The 20,580-nt window shown below is 41.9% G+C and overlaps 1 protein-coding gene across 6 annotated transcripts in view; it reads right to left on the bottom strand.

Moving 5' to 3' along the window:
* Positions 1 to 1,370: 1,370 nt before the first annotated feature.
* Positions 1,371 to 20,580, bottom strand: part of LOC114435622 (arf-GAP with coiled-coil, ANK repeat and PH domain-containing protein 3-like) — a 44,899-nt gene continuing 25,689 nt past the window's right edge. Inside the window, exons 3-26 of one of the 6 annotated variants that reach the window (XM_028405478.1) lie at positions 20,060 to 20,179; positions 19,260 to 19,313; positions 16,522 to 16,580; positions 16,134 to 16,317; positions 15,925 to 15,969; positions 15,735 to 15,830; positions 15,502 to 15,576; positions 14,200 to 14,211; positions 10,282 to 10,394; positions 9,988 to 10,039; positions 9,471 to 9,571; positions 9,225 to 9,336; positions 8,868 to 9,106; positions 8,044 to 8,113; positions 7,791 to 7,885; positions 7,482 to 7,702; positions 7,303 to 7,395; positions 7,078 to 7,179; positions 6,747 to 6,970; positions 6,466 to 6,575; positions 5,718 to 5,828; positions 5,226 to 5,287; positions 2,038 to 2,087; positions 1,371 to 1,539 (exon numbers count right to left, since the gene is read on the bottom strand). In XM_028405478.1, coding sequence (XP_028261279.1) covers positions 1,471 to 1,539; positions 2,038 to 2,087; positions 5,226 to 5,287; positions 5,718 to 5,828; positions 6,466 to 6,575; positions 6,747 to 6,970; positions 7,078 to 7,179; positions 7,303 to 7,395; positions 7,482 to 7,702; positions 7,791 to 7,885; positions 8,044 to 8,113; positions 8,868 to 9,106; positions 9,225 to 9,336; positions 9,471 to 9,571; positions 9,988 to 10,039; positions 10,282 to 10,394; positions 14,200 to 14,211; positions 15,502 to 15,576; positions 15,735 to 15,830; positions 15,925 to 15,969; positions 16,134 to 16,317; positions 16,522 to 16,580; positions 19,260 to 19,313; positions 20,060 to 20,179 — 2,469 coding nt within the window. In that variant the 3' untranslated portion in view covers positions 1,371 to 1,470. Of the gene's footprint in view, positions 1,540 to 2,037; positions 2,088 to 2,629; positions 5,288 to 5,717; positions 5,829 to 6,465; positions 6,576 to 6,746; positions 6,971 to 7,077; positions 7,180 to 7,302; positions 7,396 to 7,481; positions 7,703 to 7,790; positions 7,886 to 8,043; positions 8,114 to 8,867; positions 9,107 to 9,224; positions 9,337 to 9,470; positions 9,572 to 9,987; positions 10,040 to 10,281; positions 10,395 to 14,199; positions 14,212 to 15,501; positions 15,577 to 15,734; positions 15,831 to 15,924; positions 15,970 to 16,133; positions 16,318 to 16,521; positions 16,581 to 19,259; positions 19,314 to 20,059; positions 20,180 to 20,580 lie in introns of those variants that run through there. The other 5 variants (XM_028405480.1, XM_028405479.1, XM_028405481.1 and 2 more) reach the window with 5 other exon arrangements.

The raw sequence follows: 20,580 nt of genomic DNA, 5'->3' as shown, positions 1-20,580 counted from the left end.
TCGGAGGTGAACCTGCTGGATGTGGAGGTCCTGGGCTGGTGTGGTTACTCGTGGTCTGCGGTTGTGAGGCCGGTTGGATGTACTGCCATATTCTCTGAAACGCCTTTGGAGACGGCTTATGGTGGAGAAATGAACATTCAATGCACGAGCAACAGATCTGGTTGACATTCCTGCTGTCAGCATGCCAATTGCACGCTCCCTCAATGCTTGTGGCATCTGTGGCATTTTGCTGTGAGACAAAACTGCACATTTCAGGGTGGCCTTTTATTGTGGGCAGTTTGAGGTACACCTGTGCACTAATCATGATGTCAGATCAGCATCTTGATGTGGCACACCTGTGAGGTGGGATGGATTATCTCAGCAAAGCAGAAGTGCTCACTATCACACATTTAGACAGATTTGTGAACAATGTTTGAGAGGAATGGTAATATTGTGTATCTGGAATGAAGTTTAGATCTTCAAGTCCATCTCATGAAACATGGGAGCAAAAACAAAAGTGTTGCGTTTATATTTTTGTTGAGTGTAATAAGAATAGGAGCAGGTGGCTGTGCGAGGCTGACGCTAGCAGGCTAAAAGCTAACCTGGCCTCATTATATGGGTTAATGCTGAAAACAACTCCGTGTCTTTGTTAGAATCTCCTCATGTCCACTGTGTGTGGGGAGGGAGCAGAAAAGGCAAACAACATGTCATCAGACAAATAAAACCATCTACTGTAACTGAAAGTAAACAGTAGCTTCCTCCCAACTTTTCTAAGTTGATTTAACATCAACCTAACGTCACCTGGGGCCATGTGACAAAACAGTCAGGCTTCAGTGTGAGCTGGACTTTGTGGGATGACACTGACGTCACCTCTTCCAGCTTCGACCAACACCGACGGTTCTCTCGCTCCGTTACTATAGTAACGGTATTGCAGCGCTGTGGTAAACATGGAGTGGATTTCAGCGGTGAGGTTATTGTCTTATGAACCAAATGTTGAGTTTTTTCAACATCGTAGTTAGGACCCTGTAGTAACCAAAACATGTGGTTACACCTAAAATATGGTTCTTTGTAGTGATTTCTTCATAATCCTACAATACTTACATTTGTAGCCAATTAATTACCAGGTCACAATCTATCACACTATAAATCCATACAGTTTTCTGTTGCCATATGTTTAAAATAAAACAAATACTGAAGGAAAAAAATCCACATTCCACGTTTTTTTCTTTCAGGTATTTATTTCTGCAGTTAGGTGAAAATACAATCATGAACAAAAAGCGAAGAGCTACTTCACTGATTTTAAACGTTTTTTTCTTTTTGTTTTTATTTTAAACTCATCATAGAGAGTAGGTTTAAGTCTGTGTAAACACTGCATAATGTTTGTTCCCCCTGTTAAAAAAAAAGCGTGACTGAAGAGTGGATTTTTTGAAATGCTGGTCAGCAGCAGTCACTGTGGCATCTTGCAGCGGCTGAACTGCAGGCTCCTTCTCCTCAACTTCTCGGGCTGTAGAGACGCGAGGACAGAAAAGTCGCGAAAGATATCAGCACAGGAGATGTCACCTGCAAGAGGGGATACTGAAGTCAAAGGGCTTGTCCCACTGCAGGACACCATGGAGACCAATCTGCCACCTATATAAATATATATTCACCAGGAAATACTGCAATCTTAACAACCCACACACCAATATGCAGGAAGAATAACATGAAATCTTTGCTTTATGATCCCATAAAAGCCACCAAATGTGTTTACATTGAAATAAAGCTCCTACAGTGTGTGTTGCTTTGGCACATAACAAGTACAAGTGATGTATCTCCCTGTAGAGGTGAGACTCAGATACATTTATGTGTGTTGTCCTCACTTATTCTTTACAACTCACCCAACTTTCTTATATGTATGCGGCTCTAAGGACATTCTCTATTATAAAACAACATGGCTGCACAAAGTGCCTCAGTTATCAAAAAGGTCACAGCTCCAAGAAGCAAAGCCTCCCTGAAAAGCACCCACAACCAAGACCCCCACTACTCCGCTACTAAGACAGCCTGGGAGGCTTCACTCACTCTATCCCGAGCATCCTTGGATTTAACTCTTCTGCTGCCCGTGGCAACCCCTGTGGTAACAGAAGCAATGATATGTCAGTCAGCGTTTACTTCTTCACAGGGTGGACATGTGTTGTTTGTCTTTAGTACAGTAAGTTGAGGAATTAGACATTTTCAGTGATGGTGGGATCACATCAATGTTATATACACCAGACACACTGAATTATTCAAGGCACGCAGTGTTGCTGCTGCAGGCTAGAAACACCTTTTATTACCCAGAAGACCCTAAAGTGATCCTTAAACAGTAAGCTGGCAGTCTGGAGGTGTCTGTGTGGATTATCTTCACTGCTTTGACAAGTCTGTCAATTCCCAAACGATAAAAAAATATCATTCTCTCAACATTTGGACATGTTTTAATATATATATATATATATAATAACATAAATTAAAAGTTGTAATAATTTTTTTTAATTGATTTACTTTTTTCTGTAAAGTGCAGTGTTGCGAGAATGCCGTACAGAAGAGATGAGACAGAGAACAGTAATGATAGCAACAAGCAGGAAGCAGGGTTAGTTCATCAAGAGTTTCCTCAGTTTTATTGTATGCATTTTGCTTTTTTCCCTTAGTGCTTCTAAAGACAAGGAAGAAAGTATTCCAAAGATATCCAAATGTCAGTAAACAGAAAAAACAAAACGCCTCCAAGCAGTGCAGAGCTGTGTCAGAGTTCTGCCTGACAGGTTGTTATTTTTTTCTGGAAGAGAATACAAAGACAAACATAAAACAGACCAGACAGGATCTGTGATTGAATGCTGAGAGGCAGGCAGTTGGCATTGAGTTAAAATACACAAGTGTACTATTTACAGCATGTTTGCTTTGAACAGCACCTTTAACCACAAACAATGGACACAACATTTAATACTTCTGCGAGGGCACTGGCCCTTTAACAGTTTGGTCACAGTAGCTTCACATCACCTCCTACACTGGTTCTACTTGCAGTACACTGAACTATTGCAGAATGTTGCCTGCTATATCAAAACTAATCAGGGAGGTCACATCTCTGTGAGCTCCTCCAACAGTGTTTCTACCACTGCATCACCTCAGAACAGATGGTAAGACTACGCCGTATCTGCCCAGTTTAAAAATAAAAGTGGTGTTATACAACAGTGTTGGACACTTTCCCTTTAAAAAAGTCTTTGGCAGAGGAAAAAAAAACAACATTACAAAAAGAGGAAAATAAGAAGTCGCCACAGATCTGGTCTGTGGATGGAAGAATGGCACAGAGGTGCAAAAAAAAAAGGAAATAAACTTCTGATGCCAGATGAATAGGTCAAAGTGGTGGTACATGCTCATTCCACAGGACTGCACTGCACTAAAGGTAGCATCATATCCCATCATGCTCAGAATGATAATAATGTTGAACTTCCCACAAATAATTCTGTTAAAGCACACAGAGTGCTATCAGCAGTGACCAGAGAAGGAAGCCAGACTCACACGTCCTTCGACCACACACCTTTAAACTGTTAAAGCAGAAACATGGTATGTGATTTGTACTGCAATATGGACGAGTATTTACAGGAAACTGGAGGTCATGTCTACATGAATCACTGCAGTTTCGGTAGTAGCTACCATTTCCAGTACAACCTCCCATAAACTGACAGATTATTATTGTTCAAATGCCGATAACCGCTTTCAGTGCACTCTAAGGCCATTCTAAAAGCTACAGTAAACGTCTTTTATGAGAGCTATTGGCATCTAAAGACTCCTGCTTTATATTCCGAGTAACGTTTTTGTTCCTTTTTTTGATTAAAAATGACAATCATTAAAAGAAATGCAGATTGAAAAACTGCATCCAAGACTGCATTGCACTGGTCCTCTGGAGAGATAAACATAAATAAGACAGACAGACAATAACTCAACTAGACAAGAGCAATGTAACAACTGAAAATAAACAAATCATAACACTGTATATGGGAAAAGTGCAGTTTCTTTTTTTCCTTTACATAATGTAACATATCATATTATTTAACTCTGTCTCTCAGTATTCTCTGACACATGCACTCATGTCCTCACTCACTCATCACAGAGTATCTTACAGAGCAGGCGGCCCCCACAAGCTCTCAGTATTTTTTTTTGTCACAGTTTTACAATAAAAAGGGCAGTTCAGCTCAAAATCAAATAATCAGATTTTCCTGCTTCTGTTCCTGTTTAACATCAGCCTAAAGGAAAAAACTAAGATTTGCTTATTCAAGAAAATCCACAGACCTTCATATGAGAAATATTATGCAGAAACTACCTTGGCTTGCAACATGGTTAGTGGATTCACTTGACTTTTACTAATAAGGTCTCTACCAGTGATATTATATCACACTAAAACAATCTAAAGGGGTTAAAAAGCACTGCATAAAATATAGACATTTGATTTTGGGGTGAACTGTGCCTTTAAGTTTCCCTTCCTGACACCTCTTTATACACAGTAAACCCTCCCCGCCTCTACTGTAGCTTGTCTGTTACTTTTTTTTTCTTTTAGTAATGGAACAAATACCATTTTCACCTCATGCCACAGTACAGTTTCTAAACTTCTAAATATGTATATTTACATCTCTAGTCGAGAAGAGATGGGTACGCTGGATGTCACACAGGTGGTCTGGGTAGATATAAAGTGTAGAGGGTTAATGCAGCGAGAGTCTTCAGAGGTAAGAGCTGTTAGGCGACAGTACACCCACACCCTCATACAGGAAGTTACACCACATTATGAGAAGGATAACCCTGTTAGCAAAAACACCAAAAAGCAGATCGTTTTTTTATTCTGTGTAGCTAGTAGCGAAGCATGGGTGGCGCCAAGTAATGGCAAGCAGAAACATAGTGGTGATGGAGGAAAATGGAGGTGCTGCAAAATGGAGTAGAGTTAGAAAGGTCCATCAGGGGTCTCCCTATGACAAGAGGCATCACACGGGCGCACTCTTCCTCAGATGCCCTGTTTACAGGACGTTGCCTGTAAGCTGAGATCTACAGAAGCCTCAAGATCAGAGTCTAGGGACAACTTCTACATGATTATGCTCAGTCAGGAGGGATAGCTATATAAACAGAGCCCAAGCTACATGCTCCTGGATACAGGAGTGACCACTAGCATTCGTCTATGGTGAGGCAGATGAATTCCTGGATGCACTTCTTATACTGCTGCTCAGTGGGACTGCTGCTGGGGTATTGACCTGGTTGGCCCAGCGGAGCCTCTGCTTCTCGCATCTCCTCATTCATCCGTGCCAGACGCAACCTGGAGGAGAGACAAATGTGGAAGAGGAAGCAGATTAAATGCAGAATAACAGAGGGAAGAAAGAATAAACAAGAACGGAGACAACAAAGGAAAGTGGAATTGTAGAGAAGAGATAGAACACAAGATAGAGAGATAATACACAGTGTGGACAAAGGAAAGAGGAAGAAGGGAAATAAATAAGAGCAAAAAATGTCACCACCATTGAATGAAAAATATAAACAAACCAACTAAAGCACTATTTCTGGAGCTTTAAACTATAGGGCAGTATCAACTGGGCAAACCCCATCTGCTCAGTAAGTGACGTTTTCTAATTGCTACAACAAAGCAGCGCTAAGATACATGGCTTTGATGTTGATTTCTGGGGAATCTTGTTGGTTGTTATTTTTTGAGGCATGCTAACAAAAAACAATAAAAAATATGAATGACTTACAGGGTGACAATGTCCGCGTTGGCAGCCTGGACAGCGATACTAAGAGGGTCATGACCCTGCTCATCCACCTCTGTCTGCGAAGCTCCTCTCTTCAGGAACAGACACACCTGACTGGTAAAACCAGGACACAATAAAAATTCATCAGTTAACACCAGTATAGTAAATTCAGCACATTTGTGAGAATTAATTGCAGAAGGATCCGAAAAATAAACTGATTTATCTTCCAGTGTCTGATTTGTCTAGACAATCCTGAAATTTCTGTCTTTCGACATCCTGCTTTATTTTCCAGTTCATGTTATGTTTACTTAATGATGATGATGTGGAACAACAGACAAGACCAGACAAGTAGAACTCTTAGTGGAGGAAAGCGTTTTTTTATCAGTGCTACATTCTTTAGCTTTTTCAGAGTTAAAGCCACACACCAAGTTCCAATCACAGGACAAATCAAAACCTTAGGACTTATCCGGTCATCACAGAGCCAGACGGAAGTCCTTTCATCACCTCCTTATAATTTATTAGTAGCTGTACCAGCATGAAAAGAAACCAAAACTGAGCAGCTGATATATAGACTATATATATCACAAATCATAATTTGTTGTCACGCTTTTTTTGGCTGATGCAACTTGTGTTATTGTGAACCACCAAACCTGAAAGCTATTCACCACTGTTAGGCTGGAACATGAACACAGGTCAGGACAGACACAATGGAAGACAGACAGATCATAACCTGTCTGTCACACTTTCTTACCCAGTGTGTCCCAGGTAGGTAGCATGGTGCAGCGGGCCTCTGCCTCTCATGTCCCTCTGATTTACATCAGCCCCATTCTGTAGCAAGAACTCACACGCTATTAAAGAGCCCTGACAGAGAAACAGAGCAAGAGAGAGACGGGTTTATTTTTTTAATTTTTTTATTGATTACAGTCATTGTTTTAATGATGAGAGTTTTTAGCAGATTTGATCTGTGTACATTCTTAACCCAAAACCCAAAATAAAACATGAAACCCTTTCTCAGAAGCCACAGCCACTCACCCCAATCACAGCCTGAATGAGAGGTGTTTTTCCCTCCTCCTCCTCACACGCAGCATGTACATCAGCACCGTGTGCCAAGGCCTCCGCCATCAACGGCAGGTTATGGAGACGGGAGGATCGGTGGAGGAGCGCCCCGGGGTGAAGCTCCCTTGGATCCTCAGGGTCTGATGACACTTCCTGTTCGATCTCCACCTCACCACTGGAGGACTCCTCTGACTCCTCCTCTGTCAGTGAGCAATTTAACAGGATGATAACGTCAATACGTGATGACATTAACGGATCGTTTCAGGTTCTGATGGGTTTTTTTTTTTACTTACTATTACACACTTACCTTCCTCTGTCACACTGTCCACCACTGAGCCAAAGACCAGGATGTCTGTACTGCCATCAGTGCTTCCGCCCAGACCGCTGTCGCTGCTGAGACCTGCAGGGCCAAGCATCGCCAAGCCACGGACACGTTAATCATTACACAGCACAGACTGCATGACAAACACCATCACTGGTGGGATATGATTTTGCTTTATCTCCTTGTGTCTGGACTGTGTAGTGGACTTACTGCGAGGACCAGAGCCAGTGTCAAAGTAGGAAAACAGTGAGTCCAGCTCGTCTGGACAGAACAACGAGTCTCGCCGAAACTTCGCTGCGGCTGCTGTACAAGGACAAAAGATCAGAACAAGGTTTCACTGTGGGTCTCAGAGCGACTACAACAGCGAGGAGATCATTCTCTGTGCTGACCTGCTGAGAGGTTTGCAGGTGACGCACTGCCCGGCTCATAGCGATGATACTTCCTGCGGGCTTTTTTAGGTGCCTGAACTGAGCTGTTGTGCCGCTGGCACTTTTTCACCGTCCAGGGGCGGGACTTCCTCTCACCCTCCACCAACGCCTCACTCCCACTCATCTTCTTCAGGAAGCGTTTCTCTACATATTTCGCCTTGATCCAGGCCTCTTTCTCTTGTCTGCAAGAAAAGGATCAACAGGGTCTTGAGGCGGACTCAGACAGACAGACTCAGTGTGGTCCACTTATCTTGCTGGATTTACACCTGCCTTGAACTGGAGGGTCCAGGTTTCTTGGCTCCTAGTTCCTCACAGCCTCCCTCATAAATCTGGTTGATCACAGTGTTCCCCAACTCACACATCAGCTACACAGAAGAAGAAAAGGTGATAAATATGAGAGACAGAAATGGAACATATTTAAGACAGGCATCAAAACCGCACAAGCAAGAATGCACTAAAGAAACACAAATGTAAATCTGTTGGGGGGGAAAAGCACAGACAGGAGAATCTGTAGCAGACGTACCTTGAGTAATTCTGGTTCCCATGAGTCCAAAGTCAGTGAACGCACTTTAGAGCAATGGACGCCTAAACTCCTAAAAAAAAGACGACAGAGAGAGAGAGAGAGATGATAAAAAGGAAGTAAAGCATACTACAACATTTCTGCACATTTTTACTTTTACTGCCTTTGTAAAAATATCCTCAGGTTAAATGCACATGACAAGTGACAAACTGTCACAGTGTGTCACTCAGCATGTCAAAGGTTTAAACATGAAGGTCACTACAACGTTTGTACACCGTTTCAGATGGCATGTCTAATTTTAGTAGATCTATTAACAGCATGTGTATATAAATCCATATAGTTTATGAGACATTTATGGAGGGTGGACTTGATTACAATAATCATAGAGAGGTACTGTGACTTCCTGTGAATAAAAAGTAAAGCTTTATTGCATCACGTACGTTGTAAAAATAAAACAAGTGTAGTAAGGGGGATTTTCTTAGTTTAGTTAGACTTAGGTTTTAATCCTCTCTATGAATCATCACGCATTATAAATTTAAGATGTTTTGAGTAAGCTAATGTCATGGAAAACCATATCCAAGGAATCAAGTCAAGTCTCAAGCATGTGTGCAGCACACATGAGGATGAGGAGACTGCCAACAGACTATATCTATGTAGGAGGATGACTCATGTAATAATGACTATTTTTGTGTCTAAACCATTCCATTGACTGGAGTCAACAGGATAAGTTTGTTTAAATGTTTTGCTTAACTGATGTCATCATACAACATCCTGAGTCAGAACAAAAGTGCATGTGGGAGAGCAGCTTAAGTGCTGAATGCAGCTACCTGTGGATCCCTGAGCACTCGATGCAGAGCAGCACTCCCAGGTTGATAGAAGCCCAGCAGGGAGCTGCCTGGCCGCAGTCGCTGCACAGCTCATTGCCGGGCAGACTCTGTACCCGCTGGAGGAGGCTTTCTCCACCTCCTCCACCCCGAACACCTCGATCAGCCCTGTCCCCCCTCTCTCTGGGCTCACTGGCAGAGTCGATGCTGCTGGTGGAGGGAGAGGCCGTTCGGTCCAAACGCTGCAATGACAGAAAGAGCAGGTTCCAAATGGAAGTTTAATGACATATGAGAACAATTTGGAATTAAACATAAATGTGTTGAAGTCTCACATGCATGTGTTTGCACAAATGTTCATACCTCAATGTAATAGTTGTCAGTGATGTCTTTGTAAGCAGAAGCAATGCTAGCTTGGACTGCTTGGATCCAGGCCTGCCGCAGCTTTTCTGACTCAGCCTGCATCATGCAGCTCCTAAGTATATACAGGCCAGTTATAAAATGCCATATCTGTCTGTTAATGTGTTTGCTTTAGTTCATTCAAAACTGCAATAATATGCCACATCTGAAAAAATAAGAATGACTTCCTTTAGATGAACACACACTTACTTAGTGGGTGAAACCACCTCAAAGCAGAACCTCCTCTCATTGTCTTCACACAGTTTGACAGAACACAACCTCAAGTCCTCAACTACCACTGTCAGAGAATCCTGTCAGCAGAGACGAGTGTGAGAGCCGGCACATGCTTTAAAGTTCACAAATAACTCTACGCTGTTCATGACTGACAAAACAAGCCAGTACCTGCTTCCTTATTTCTCTGCTAACATGCAAATGATGAACTCATCTATTCACACTTGACAGACTCTAGGCACTGGCAGTGTGGGACACTCAGATGTTCTTCACTTCTGTTACATCACAGCTGAGTTGCAGAGACTTTTAAGAACCAGATTCATAGAATTGATTTGAAAATAAACCTTTAAAAAGATTCCCTCTATGCCATAAGCTTATCAAGATATGGCGTAGAGGAGCTTTTCTTTACTTTAAATATATCTAAGGTAAAAATCACCTGAAGTCTTAGGCTTCAGTGATGAAAAATAGAACATCAAATTATAGATTTAAACCGTACCTTGAATTTCTTCTGGTAAACCAGTTGGCTGTTCTGTATGGAGAACCACCGCCTGCAGAATCACAACATTATTGGTTAAGACACACTGAGACAAATCCATCATCCGCCTGCATGCCTATATGTCACTTTTCCCTTTCTCGTCAAAATACACACAATTTTATCAAAACTTTGAGGGTGCTGGCAATATTGTCTTTACAGACACATTTTGATGAGCATGTCTTTATATTACAAAATCTGTATGCTTTGTTCTTGTTGTTATTGTGGGATTGTGGGATGTAACCAGTGGCATTTCACCTGTTCCAGGTCTTGAAAGCGTTGCTGGCCCTCTTGAAGAGGTAGCCCTCCATGACCACACCATTGGGTGCATCCGTGTTGAATTCCAACTTGGGGTCATCGTAAGAAAAATCCTGGGAACAGAATATGTATGAGAACTGAGTTAAGGCCTTCTTCCAATGTACCAGTGATAGCAACTGACAGGACCCCTCAAAGATGAACAGTTGTTATGACTTTTTTGCAAGACAAATATGTCAGTGATACATCAAGGACCTATAGCGACAAGGGGAAATAGAGATGAGCCCTTTCCAGAACTCCTTACAGTATGATATGTGTGACAGAAACCCTGCCTCTATCCTCTGCACAATAGGATTAGTTCATGGTTAAACATTGCATCAGATCTCTACCTGAGAGCTGAAACCTTCTCTAGTTTCTTTCCTTTCTTGGATTTCCCAGGAACGGCCTTTAGCGCAAGATGCCATCTGCCCAGCAAAGTGAATAACAAAGCAAAGGGCTGAAGCCACAGATAAGTTTCACTATTGTTAGAGTAAGGTAATAATGGGCATAGAAAGCTGTGCAGAAGGGTGGACAACAACCAACACAAATCTGGTTCTTCAGAATACACTGGTTTTTTCTTGTCCTTTGACTTTGATTGTCACTGGGGTGACAACAATCAACAACTCAACACAAACTGATTACAATAAGTGTTAAGATTCAGAGGGGAAGAAGAGACAGACAGAGGTTTATAAAGAAACACTCACACCACGTGGTGGGACAGAGGAGTGGGATGAGACATTTAAGCTCCTTTTCCATACAAGCACTGCAGAGGGTACATTCCTACAATGTATTTATGTTGGAAAAAGATAGACACACCTAAACGTAGATTGAAAATTGAAATGATATACATCTGAGTGGAACCAGTGTTAAATTAAAGCTTTTGATAAAGTGGCTAAAGAGACAAACAGCAATAAAAAAAGTAAGGCCTCACCAGCACATACTCGACTCTGCCAAATATCTTCATCTTTGTGAACAGCATTTAAAATAAATAATCAAAATAACTTAATAATAAATAATCAGCCTGAGGAGCCGGGAGTCAGATGCGCATCCCACACGAGTCCAGATGAGAGACTGCCAGCCAACAGCGGCACGCTCGTGCCGTTCCTCCACAACACGCCACCTGCACAATGCTCCCGCCGCATGTATGTGGCGCGAGCCCTCATTACCATACAGCTGTCACACAGTGCTCGTGCCCCAGTGACCCGGTCACGGCTGCTGCTGGAGATCAAACATTTCACTTATACAGCGAGGAGGCCGGCAAGCTTCATCCCCTGCAGGCCCACAGCGCGATTTAAGGCTCCCCTCTAACCCCGAAACAATCCTGGAGCTCGGGGTTCTCTGAAAGGAGTCAGCTCTCCATCTGTCTGCGGCTCTGGAAACTGTTCCTGCTTAATCAAGCTGATATTATGGCTCCCCAAACACCATCCCAGAGCCCCCTCTTCCCACCTTAAATCAGCCTGGAACGCGCAGGAATGCGGCGCACAAGTGGCAAAGAGCAGGAGGCTGAAGAGGGCCCACCACCAGGAGGCCGCAGTGTGCAGGGCCAATACCTGTTACATTATTCCAGCGATGTTGTGTAAACATCTATCAGAACCTGTAAAGGCCTGCATCTGGTAATCAAAAATGTACCAGGAGCGTCAGAAAGTCACTCAATAAATCAGTGACAGCGCAGCAGGTGGCAGCCAGCCAGCTCAACACCTGCAGGCTGCTTCCCGCAAAGTGTGTAAAAGTATGTAACAGAGACATTAAACACTGAACTCTCTGTACCAGTCTGACAGCAAAGACAGGAACTATAAGGAGAGATGACACTGTTGTAAGTGGCTGGATTGAAACCTCACACACTGTATACATTATGTGTCTTTACATAAAAAGAAACAAACAGTTCTTTTTTACAAAAAAGAAACAAACAGTTCTTTTTCCTCTGTCTGCCGTAGCCTGCAGCCAAAAGATGTAACAATGGAGGAGGCGAGGTCTATGACAGCAGTTCCCCTGGGAGCCACAATAAAGTCCTGCATATATTAAATACTTCTGTGGGACAAGAAAAAGAGGGAGTGCATGGTCTGAGGGGGGGAGACAAGGTGATATACAGACAGGGAGTGGGGTCTGCAGTGTTGGCCAAAGCAATGGGGAGGTAAAAAACGAGGAAGGAAAGTGACAGCTGGTGAGCATACAGAGACAGAAAGATTCAAACAGTTCCTGACAAGATCTCTGTTGTGGCTTTATGATAATGTCAAAAATGTCTTTATCAGTGTTGACCTTTCCTTCCATCCTACACACAGATTACTGTATCGTGTCTCTTCTTGCATGCTCTAAAAATAACTTCATCTTCTTTCTTATTTTCCTACAAGTATGACTCCTGCAGCAGAGGCACATCAATAAAGAATGTGCATCATCTATAATTCAAACGTTCTGCTGTCTCACCATTTCGTTTCTTGCATGATTTGCATATAAGGCCTGAGAAAAGCAGCCAATGTTCAGGGAGACGGCACGGAGACAGCAGCAACCAGACACCTGTATCTCTTGATGCTATGAGACTCATTTCACTTCAGGCGTTTGTGTGAAATGTTTTTTTTAGTTGTAGACAGGAGGATAGTTTTCTATCTGAGGACCTGAAGCCAGCTTTAAAGCTTTACCTGATGGAAAATTCTCTTTGTCTAAATTTAACTCATGGAAATTTACTTTGCAGTGGGGGAAATATTTCAGATATATCTGCATCTTTTTCCTCCTCCCTCTCATGCACTACTCTATGGTGCAATGCCATCTGTTGACTTTGGCTGGAGCTGGCAGCGGGTGGAGGAGGACGTGGGTTGAGGCTGGCATCGTGCACCGGCACATCTCTCACAATCGCTGGTGACATAGTGACCTCTCTGGCTCTGTGATTACCAGAGCTGGAACTACAGCAGAGGACGACATCAGAGAGCGACGCCAGCTGTGCTCAGATCACACTGCTGCTTCTGAAGGACATTTTACTCTAGTGATGGCACAACAAGCGTTTATATGACTACCACAAAATAAGATAATAAGATAAGTACTCGTGTTACTACCACTACCACCATCACAGACATCATGGCACAAAGCTTGATTGGGCTATTTCCTTCCAACATTATATTGAATTGCACTTGCATGAGCATGTATGACACTAACAAGAAAGCCTGGGTTTGCTCCATGTGAGCAGATAGAACCCCAGACACTGTGAGACACACCTTTGATGTTTGAACAGTCAGTTTTTGTATGAGTTTCAGGCAGCGTAGAGAAAACCACCAAACTGTGTTTAAAGCTGTAATATGGTATTACAGCTTTAAAAGTTCCACCGAAACACAAACTCTAACACCATATCTGAATGTGTAAGTATCAGAGGCATTTAACAGGCAGGGTTTGCTTGCTGTGATGCTTGTCAATAAATGCTAACACACACACCCATCACACATACACACAGTCACGCTTTAAAGGATTTATATGCAAAGAAAAACACACACGACGATTGCACTAAACCACTAAGAACAACACATTTATACCATGAAACTATCGCTGTTCTGCTCACCCTACCTGTTCTACAGCACTACACACAAACACACATATTTACACAATAACAACAAATGTCTGCATGGTCTCAAATAAAGTCATGAAAAGAGAATATGCATCAAAGTATTAGAGCAAATATTAAAAAGGACTTTAAAATTCAAGCCTTTATACTGGTTGTGTGCTTAGAGAACAAAATTTAATTATTCAAAGATTCAAACATTCATGCAGCTCAGATATTAATATAGGCCAGAGACCTGCCATGTTTGTCTTTATCAGAAATCTTAGTTTAATACACTTAAAACCAGGAAACCATGGGAGAGTTTAATGTGTAAGATGAAAAGAAAAAAAAAATGAACTAACCTGCATCAGAGTCTGGATGACAGAAAAATGAGGTCACGCAGGGCCAGAGGGAAGAGAGAAAAAGAAGTTGTTATAGGAGAACCACTGAATTATCTTTACAGCATTAAAATATGATGTGGGACCTGATCAATGTGGGCTCTTAAAATGGACAAAGCTTTGGGGATTATTAATCTCATGTAAAGATTTATCTAACATTAGTCATGAATCATGTTAACTTTGCCGTCTAAAGTCTAAATTAATTACAAGTCAGTCAAGCAGCATCACTTAAGAGTTTCTGAAAGGCCATTAGGGCACAAACCTGTTTGCCAGGTCTGGCAGGATTCCTCCACTTGGCAGCTGAATTGATCAGAGAGGAGGGCCAATTCAGGCAGAAAAACAGCCATGTTTTTGGCATCTCTTTCCAGCAACAGATGGATGATTTCTATGCATCTGTGCATGAGTGTGCCTGCTGGTCAGTTTGAAGGAATTGTTTTTCTTTAGCTGAGATATAAAATAAATATATCTCACTGAGTGGAAGCTGATTTTTACTATAAACTACACTGATCACTTATAAACTTTTATTTTTTTTTATTTTTAGGGCTGCATCATAAAAAAAACAAGTAAAAAAATACATCAGAACTTCCCCCAAACAATGGAACTGATGCCAATACATGATATAACCTTGTTGTTAGGAAACACATGTTAGATTTCAGACTGATAAAGTCTGTGTTTTTATCTGTGCTTCTGCTGAATTAGGAGGAGCACAGCATGGTACATGACACATAAAATATGGACCAAAAAATCTTGTTTATCCACCTTCAAGGACCTCCCCCTGACAGGCCTAAAATAAAACTAAACAAAACATCTGCCCTTATCAAGCAGATGCCAACATGATGTTACAAGTGTAGATACAAATAAGGAATCATCTGCTTTTGAACAAACCTGGCTGTGAATGAAAGAACAATGTTTTGTCTTGAGAAGCTTCAGACAGCAAAGGGACATTGATTCAGTGTTGGCATTCCGTCCTTTTTACTGAACATATATTTTTCATTAGGTGGACAGAAGCATCCTTGCTTTAGTTGTGTTTGAGTGGATGGGCAGGGTGCATCTGCAGTATTGCTGAGTGAGATGGGTTATATAAAGTTGAATTTAGGGTGAAGTGACATTAACTTTGTTAATGTTTATTCAGTATCGGTCATAGGGGATAAATTATACTTATATTTTCAGTATTTTGTCTTTAATAACTTGTTTTAAAGGGTTTAAGTAGAAGTGAATGTTGTTGACAATGCAGGCTGTGAGATAAGAGTTGTGTTGTTGTCTCACCCTCTGCTGGATGAGGGCGTGTTTGTGCTCCAGCTCTCTCTTCTCCATGGCCGAGTCGATGACCAGCTGATCCAGCTGATAGAGAGCAGCAGTGAATGGGTCAGAAAATTAAGTAAGACAATTTATGACAAAGTTATCTGGTTACATTAGGAATAATTATGTGTTATTGGCTAAAAGAAAAGGCTACAGAGCAAAGAAAGTATCAATCTCTGGAAGTGTTTGTTTCGTCATACCTGCGCGGCCAGTTTTTTCATATAGGGGTCGATCTCATCTAGGATGTGAAAGCCTTGCTGGAACAGAGAGTACTGGGCTCGCATGAAGGACAGCATCTGCAGTGAGACATGGGGAGAAAACGAACCAATCAGGTGTGATTACATTCACATGTTAATGTAAAGACAAAGAAGATGGATCTGAGCCACTCACTGCATCCAGGATTTCAAACTTCTTCTTGGCCTGAAGCACATTAATCTGCCAAAAGCAAAAAACAAAAATCATATTCCTGATTTATTCCACAGTCTGAACTGCCCCCTCTACCACATTCAGCAGGACACATGAGCTCAGCAGATGTTGAGTAGCAGTGCCACCTATTGGACAACACTTGTATTACCACCTGCAGTTTGAGTGTGTCTCACCTGTAGCACGTAGTCCAAGGCCAGGTGCCTGAAGGCCTTGCGGCTCAGGATGAGGGCCTGTGTGGCCTCCTCTGCCTCATGCACCTTGTTCCTGGGTGCCTGTGCGTTCTTCACCTGGGCCAGCTCCATGTCCTCACGCACCCGATCAAACTGTTTTTTAGTGTCTTTAAACTTGCGCACATCCCTAAAGGAGGGAGAGAAGAATAAACTGCTGTGATATTTATGACAAATGTGTCTTTCAAATATTAGATTACTGGTTATATATGGGCTTTGTTTCTGGATGTGGTTAGAGGACACATTCTCTGCCACCTCTTCTCTCACCACATCTTCCTTTTTTGGCAGTGGGAGAAAGATTAGTTTATTTACTGTGATGAGACGAGACACTCACTCTTTGATGAAGGTGTGAAGCTGCTGTTTGATCGACCTCTGAGCCTGATCAAATAGAATCTGAAAGGGAAGAAAAAGCACACACCAATTAAAGACCTGTGTAACTGTAAAGCTGCAAACCTGCAGATGTAGCAACTGGCCACAAGATGGCAATACAAACCCTTTCACACTATTATTGAAGCGGATTATGCCAAAGGGAAAAAGGATAAGGACAAACACACATGTGCGCGCACACAGCTGCTGCCTCAACAGATTTTTAGCCTCATAGGCTCCCACATCTCCCTTCCTGTTAACTATGAGACTTCGCCTCCTTCCATCCTCTCACTCTTCTGTCCACTTTATGTATTTTCCTTTAATATCCTGTGAGCCACTATTCTATTCGTCTCTCATTTCTGTATTTCTGGCTAGTATATTGAACATGCAGCAGCTGCAGGTGATCAGACCATCCATCTATATTATGGATAAATGTCTGCCATTCCTGTTAATTTATTCATGTGCATGGAAAACAAGACACACACACGCACACACAGAGCTGTGCTGTGACTGCTCCATAATCATACACATACATTGTGTACAACAAGAGGATTAAACTTTCTATAGCAATCCCTAGTTTATAAACACACATTGAGGATTACAGGCTTAGTTTATGTGTAAGCCTCCATCCACACGATGTCCCTGAAGATGTCAGTGGGCTCTCAGAAATGTTGTGAGAGGTAGAAGCCTGCACTCAGTGTGGGAATATGAATCACCTGCTATTTCTTACTGCAGAGCTTATAAATGACTTTTTAAAGGGCTGTTGCATTAAGCGGGGCATTAAGTAGAGTTTTTATGCACATTTATAAACAGGTTAAAAATTACTGTGCAATATGTTCTTAATTTAAACAGGTAGAAGATGTAATCTATTTGTAACTCACACCTTATCCAACCCCTCCCTATTATCAGGTGAGATTTGACGATTTGAGATTTGGTGAGATGAGACTTTTTCTTGCTGAGACTCCTCATGTCAGTCAAATGAAAACATCTTCCACCAACTTGTTTCTCATGAAGTACCAGATAGAAACCAATCCAATCCGGATCATACTGATTATACTGCCCTGGGCTGTCAGTCAGTCTACAAGGGGTGCACATTCAATTTCCTAACATGCTCAAGATCCTCATCAGCAGTCTCTCCTCTATCTGCAGCATCTGGCATGGAAAGCAAACCACAGAAATGACTTTCCAGAGAAAACTTCATTCACAGGAAACCTGTGGATGATCTCACTGACTATGATATTACTGCCTCTCTGCTGAAACCTGTGGTATGATTTATGTATGTTCAGAAGTAGACACATTTGCTTATTACATTATTTACCGGGGGATTCTATTGTTCTGTCTCTTCAGCGAGTAGGCATCAGTGGGTGGTCGAACAAAGACAGATTTCCCTTTCACTCCATCTTTCCCTCCACTCCTCCATTCATACCACCTGCCAGACAAGCTATTAGTGTAATTCCTCGGTGTTAGAGTGGAGGACTGGGACACCTTTAGTGAAGGGTAATTGAACCAAGAGAACACAGGGACGATGAGGATGAAGAAACAGGTGGTGAGACATAATACCACTATCAAACAGCCAAACACTATGCTGCCTGATATTTTTAGAAGGTAACGAGGCAAAAATCTACAGCAGAAAAACACCCAACATGCCACTGCCTGTTATAGGTAGGAAGGAAAAGACGTGACTTTATAGAAAGAAGAGAAAATGTCATTGATAGACCATAGAGTGCAGCCCTTAAATTTGATTCCAAATGTCAGGCATAAAATGGAGCTTAGCGATGTTCAATCAGAAAGACCTATATTTCTTATTTTTGTAGCAAGCTTCCTGGGTCACTCACTCCCTCTTCTCCTATTAGCTCTCTCCTCCCTTCCTTATCATACCTTCTTTTGCTCTTTCTCCCCTTTTTAGCGCTCTAGTCAGCTGGTTTATAGAAGCACCAATCAGTCCTGTCTTCATAATCACATACTTCTGATTCTTACTTTTAGTGTGTGCTGCAGCACAAAGTGCCGATGCACAAGCTCCAAACATGAGCAGACATGCTGTGTTTTTTCACTTCTAATACTTCTCCCATCATTCTGGAATCTGAGGTGATATGTGTGGGAGCGTAAAAATGATAAAGAAATGTGTTCATACCCCACTGTCTGAAAAACACCTTTCAGTCAATCTGAAACTAAAACCAGTTTTTCTGACGAATAAACCAGGAGAAAACCCTGTCTGTGTCTCATTAGCACATCCATAAACGTCCACCCCAACTCATTTTTAGAATAATAATAACATCTGTGTGGAAAATTGAACTTGGTCAAAGAAAAAGAACATGTTCTGTACACGTTGAGCACTAATATTTCTTTAAATGCCTTTCCACTCATGTATCATCAGATTCACAGAGATTATCACACTCTGTCATGAGGAGACTCCTGCTGGAGTCACGCGGCTCTGTGAATAAGTGGAGGTGTGTGTGTTATAGCAGCCATAGACTTCTAGTTAAGCACATGGTTTGGATCAGACACAGACATGAGCAGTGGTCAGTGTGGACAGATTCACCATCACAGAGAGATGTCACAGAAAACTGTGTGTGTGTAATACTGGGCCCAGGGGGGACTGAGTATCTGAAAGATTTTAAAATGCCGGGAAGACCTGGGCGTGTCTGAACACCACTCGACCTCGACCTTTCGCCTGTGGCTAAAACCCTGTGAGTATAAGTGTCTTACCATGTGGTAGTTGACGATCTCCTGAAGACTTTCTCCACACTTTTCAAGGCATTCCTGCAATGTTCACACACACACAGAGTAAGCACAGGCTTCAGATTAACAACATGGTGGCAGTCTCTACCATCCACAAAGTATGTTTTGTATCTGAAAAAAGTTAAAGTAATTCTTGACGTCTAACTGCTGTACCCCAAAGCTACCAAGGCGACATGCATACTGACAGGAAATCCAGTTCCAAATGTTTCATCCATAAAGTAGGTTTGGGCTCTCTCTGCTTGCAGCCGTGTAATCTCTCAGCATAAACATCTCCTGTCTACATGTGGTCACTTCTCTCATGCTTACAACAGCTGGGTGACTTTGAGTCTGGACAAAACTGTTTATACAGATGTGCTCAGAAGTTTACACACGCTGGAAGACTTTGTGAAATATTGGCCACTTTCTTTTTGGCACAATATGTTTTATACAATAATATGTCACACAATAATGTCACATAGTGATAACACATAAGGGTACACACATTTTTTAACATGGACTATCTCCGTAGTTTCTCCATTGCTATGTTTCTGTGATGCCCTACAGTTTGATTAACAATAAATAACGTGTTTGTCATTAAAGAATAGTGCATACCTTGCCATGTATGGTTTGTAATACATATGAGCACAACTGTACATATTATTTACTGTTACTATTTATGTGTGGAATCACTGGAATGTTCACACAAAGGCAGATGAGTCATCATTTGTTGATAGCTGACCCTCAAACATTCAGCTCAGTTTTTACATCCATTGTTTTCTTCTACTCACCGAAATCATCTCCTCTTTCTTGCACTGCTGGGACAGATCTTTGATGCCGTTAACAAAGAGCTTGTTGGCACTGACGTACGCCCTGCCAGCCTCAATCATCCCACTGCACAGCTTCACCAGCTAATGGGGTGCAGGAAAAAAACACTTTTAATACCCAGGTCTATTTAAAGAGTCACATGTTTTCCTTGATACAAGGCAAAGTGATATTAATAGGTACAGTGGTGACGTAAATCAAACAAAGCTTAGAATAATTGTTAGTCGCATGCAAAATGTGAGAGGACATTCAAATTTAGAACAATCCTTGTGTTTGTAACGAGGCCAGCGGAGGCTGAGACTGGCATTAAAATGAAAGGTGAGGATTTATTTGGAATTTGAATTAATACGCTCATTAAAAGATATAAATGACTGAGGTGATCAGAGGAACATAACTACTTAATACAGCAATGATCCTCAGCTGCTTACCACAATCACCACATGCCTACCTTATAAAGTAAAGACATGTAAATTATTTGAATGCACCA

This window comes from Parambassis ranga, chromosome 5 (assembly GCF_900634625.1).
Source record: "Parambassis ranga chromosome 5, fParRan2.1, whole genome shotgun sequence".
Taxonomy (NCBI): Eukaryota; Metazoa; Chordata; class Actinopteri; family Ambassidae; genus Parambassis; species Parambassis ranga.
Note: the sequence above shows the minus strand (reverse complement) of the source record. Positions and strands in the feature narration are given on the sequence as shown.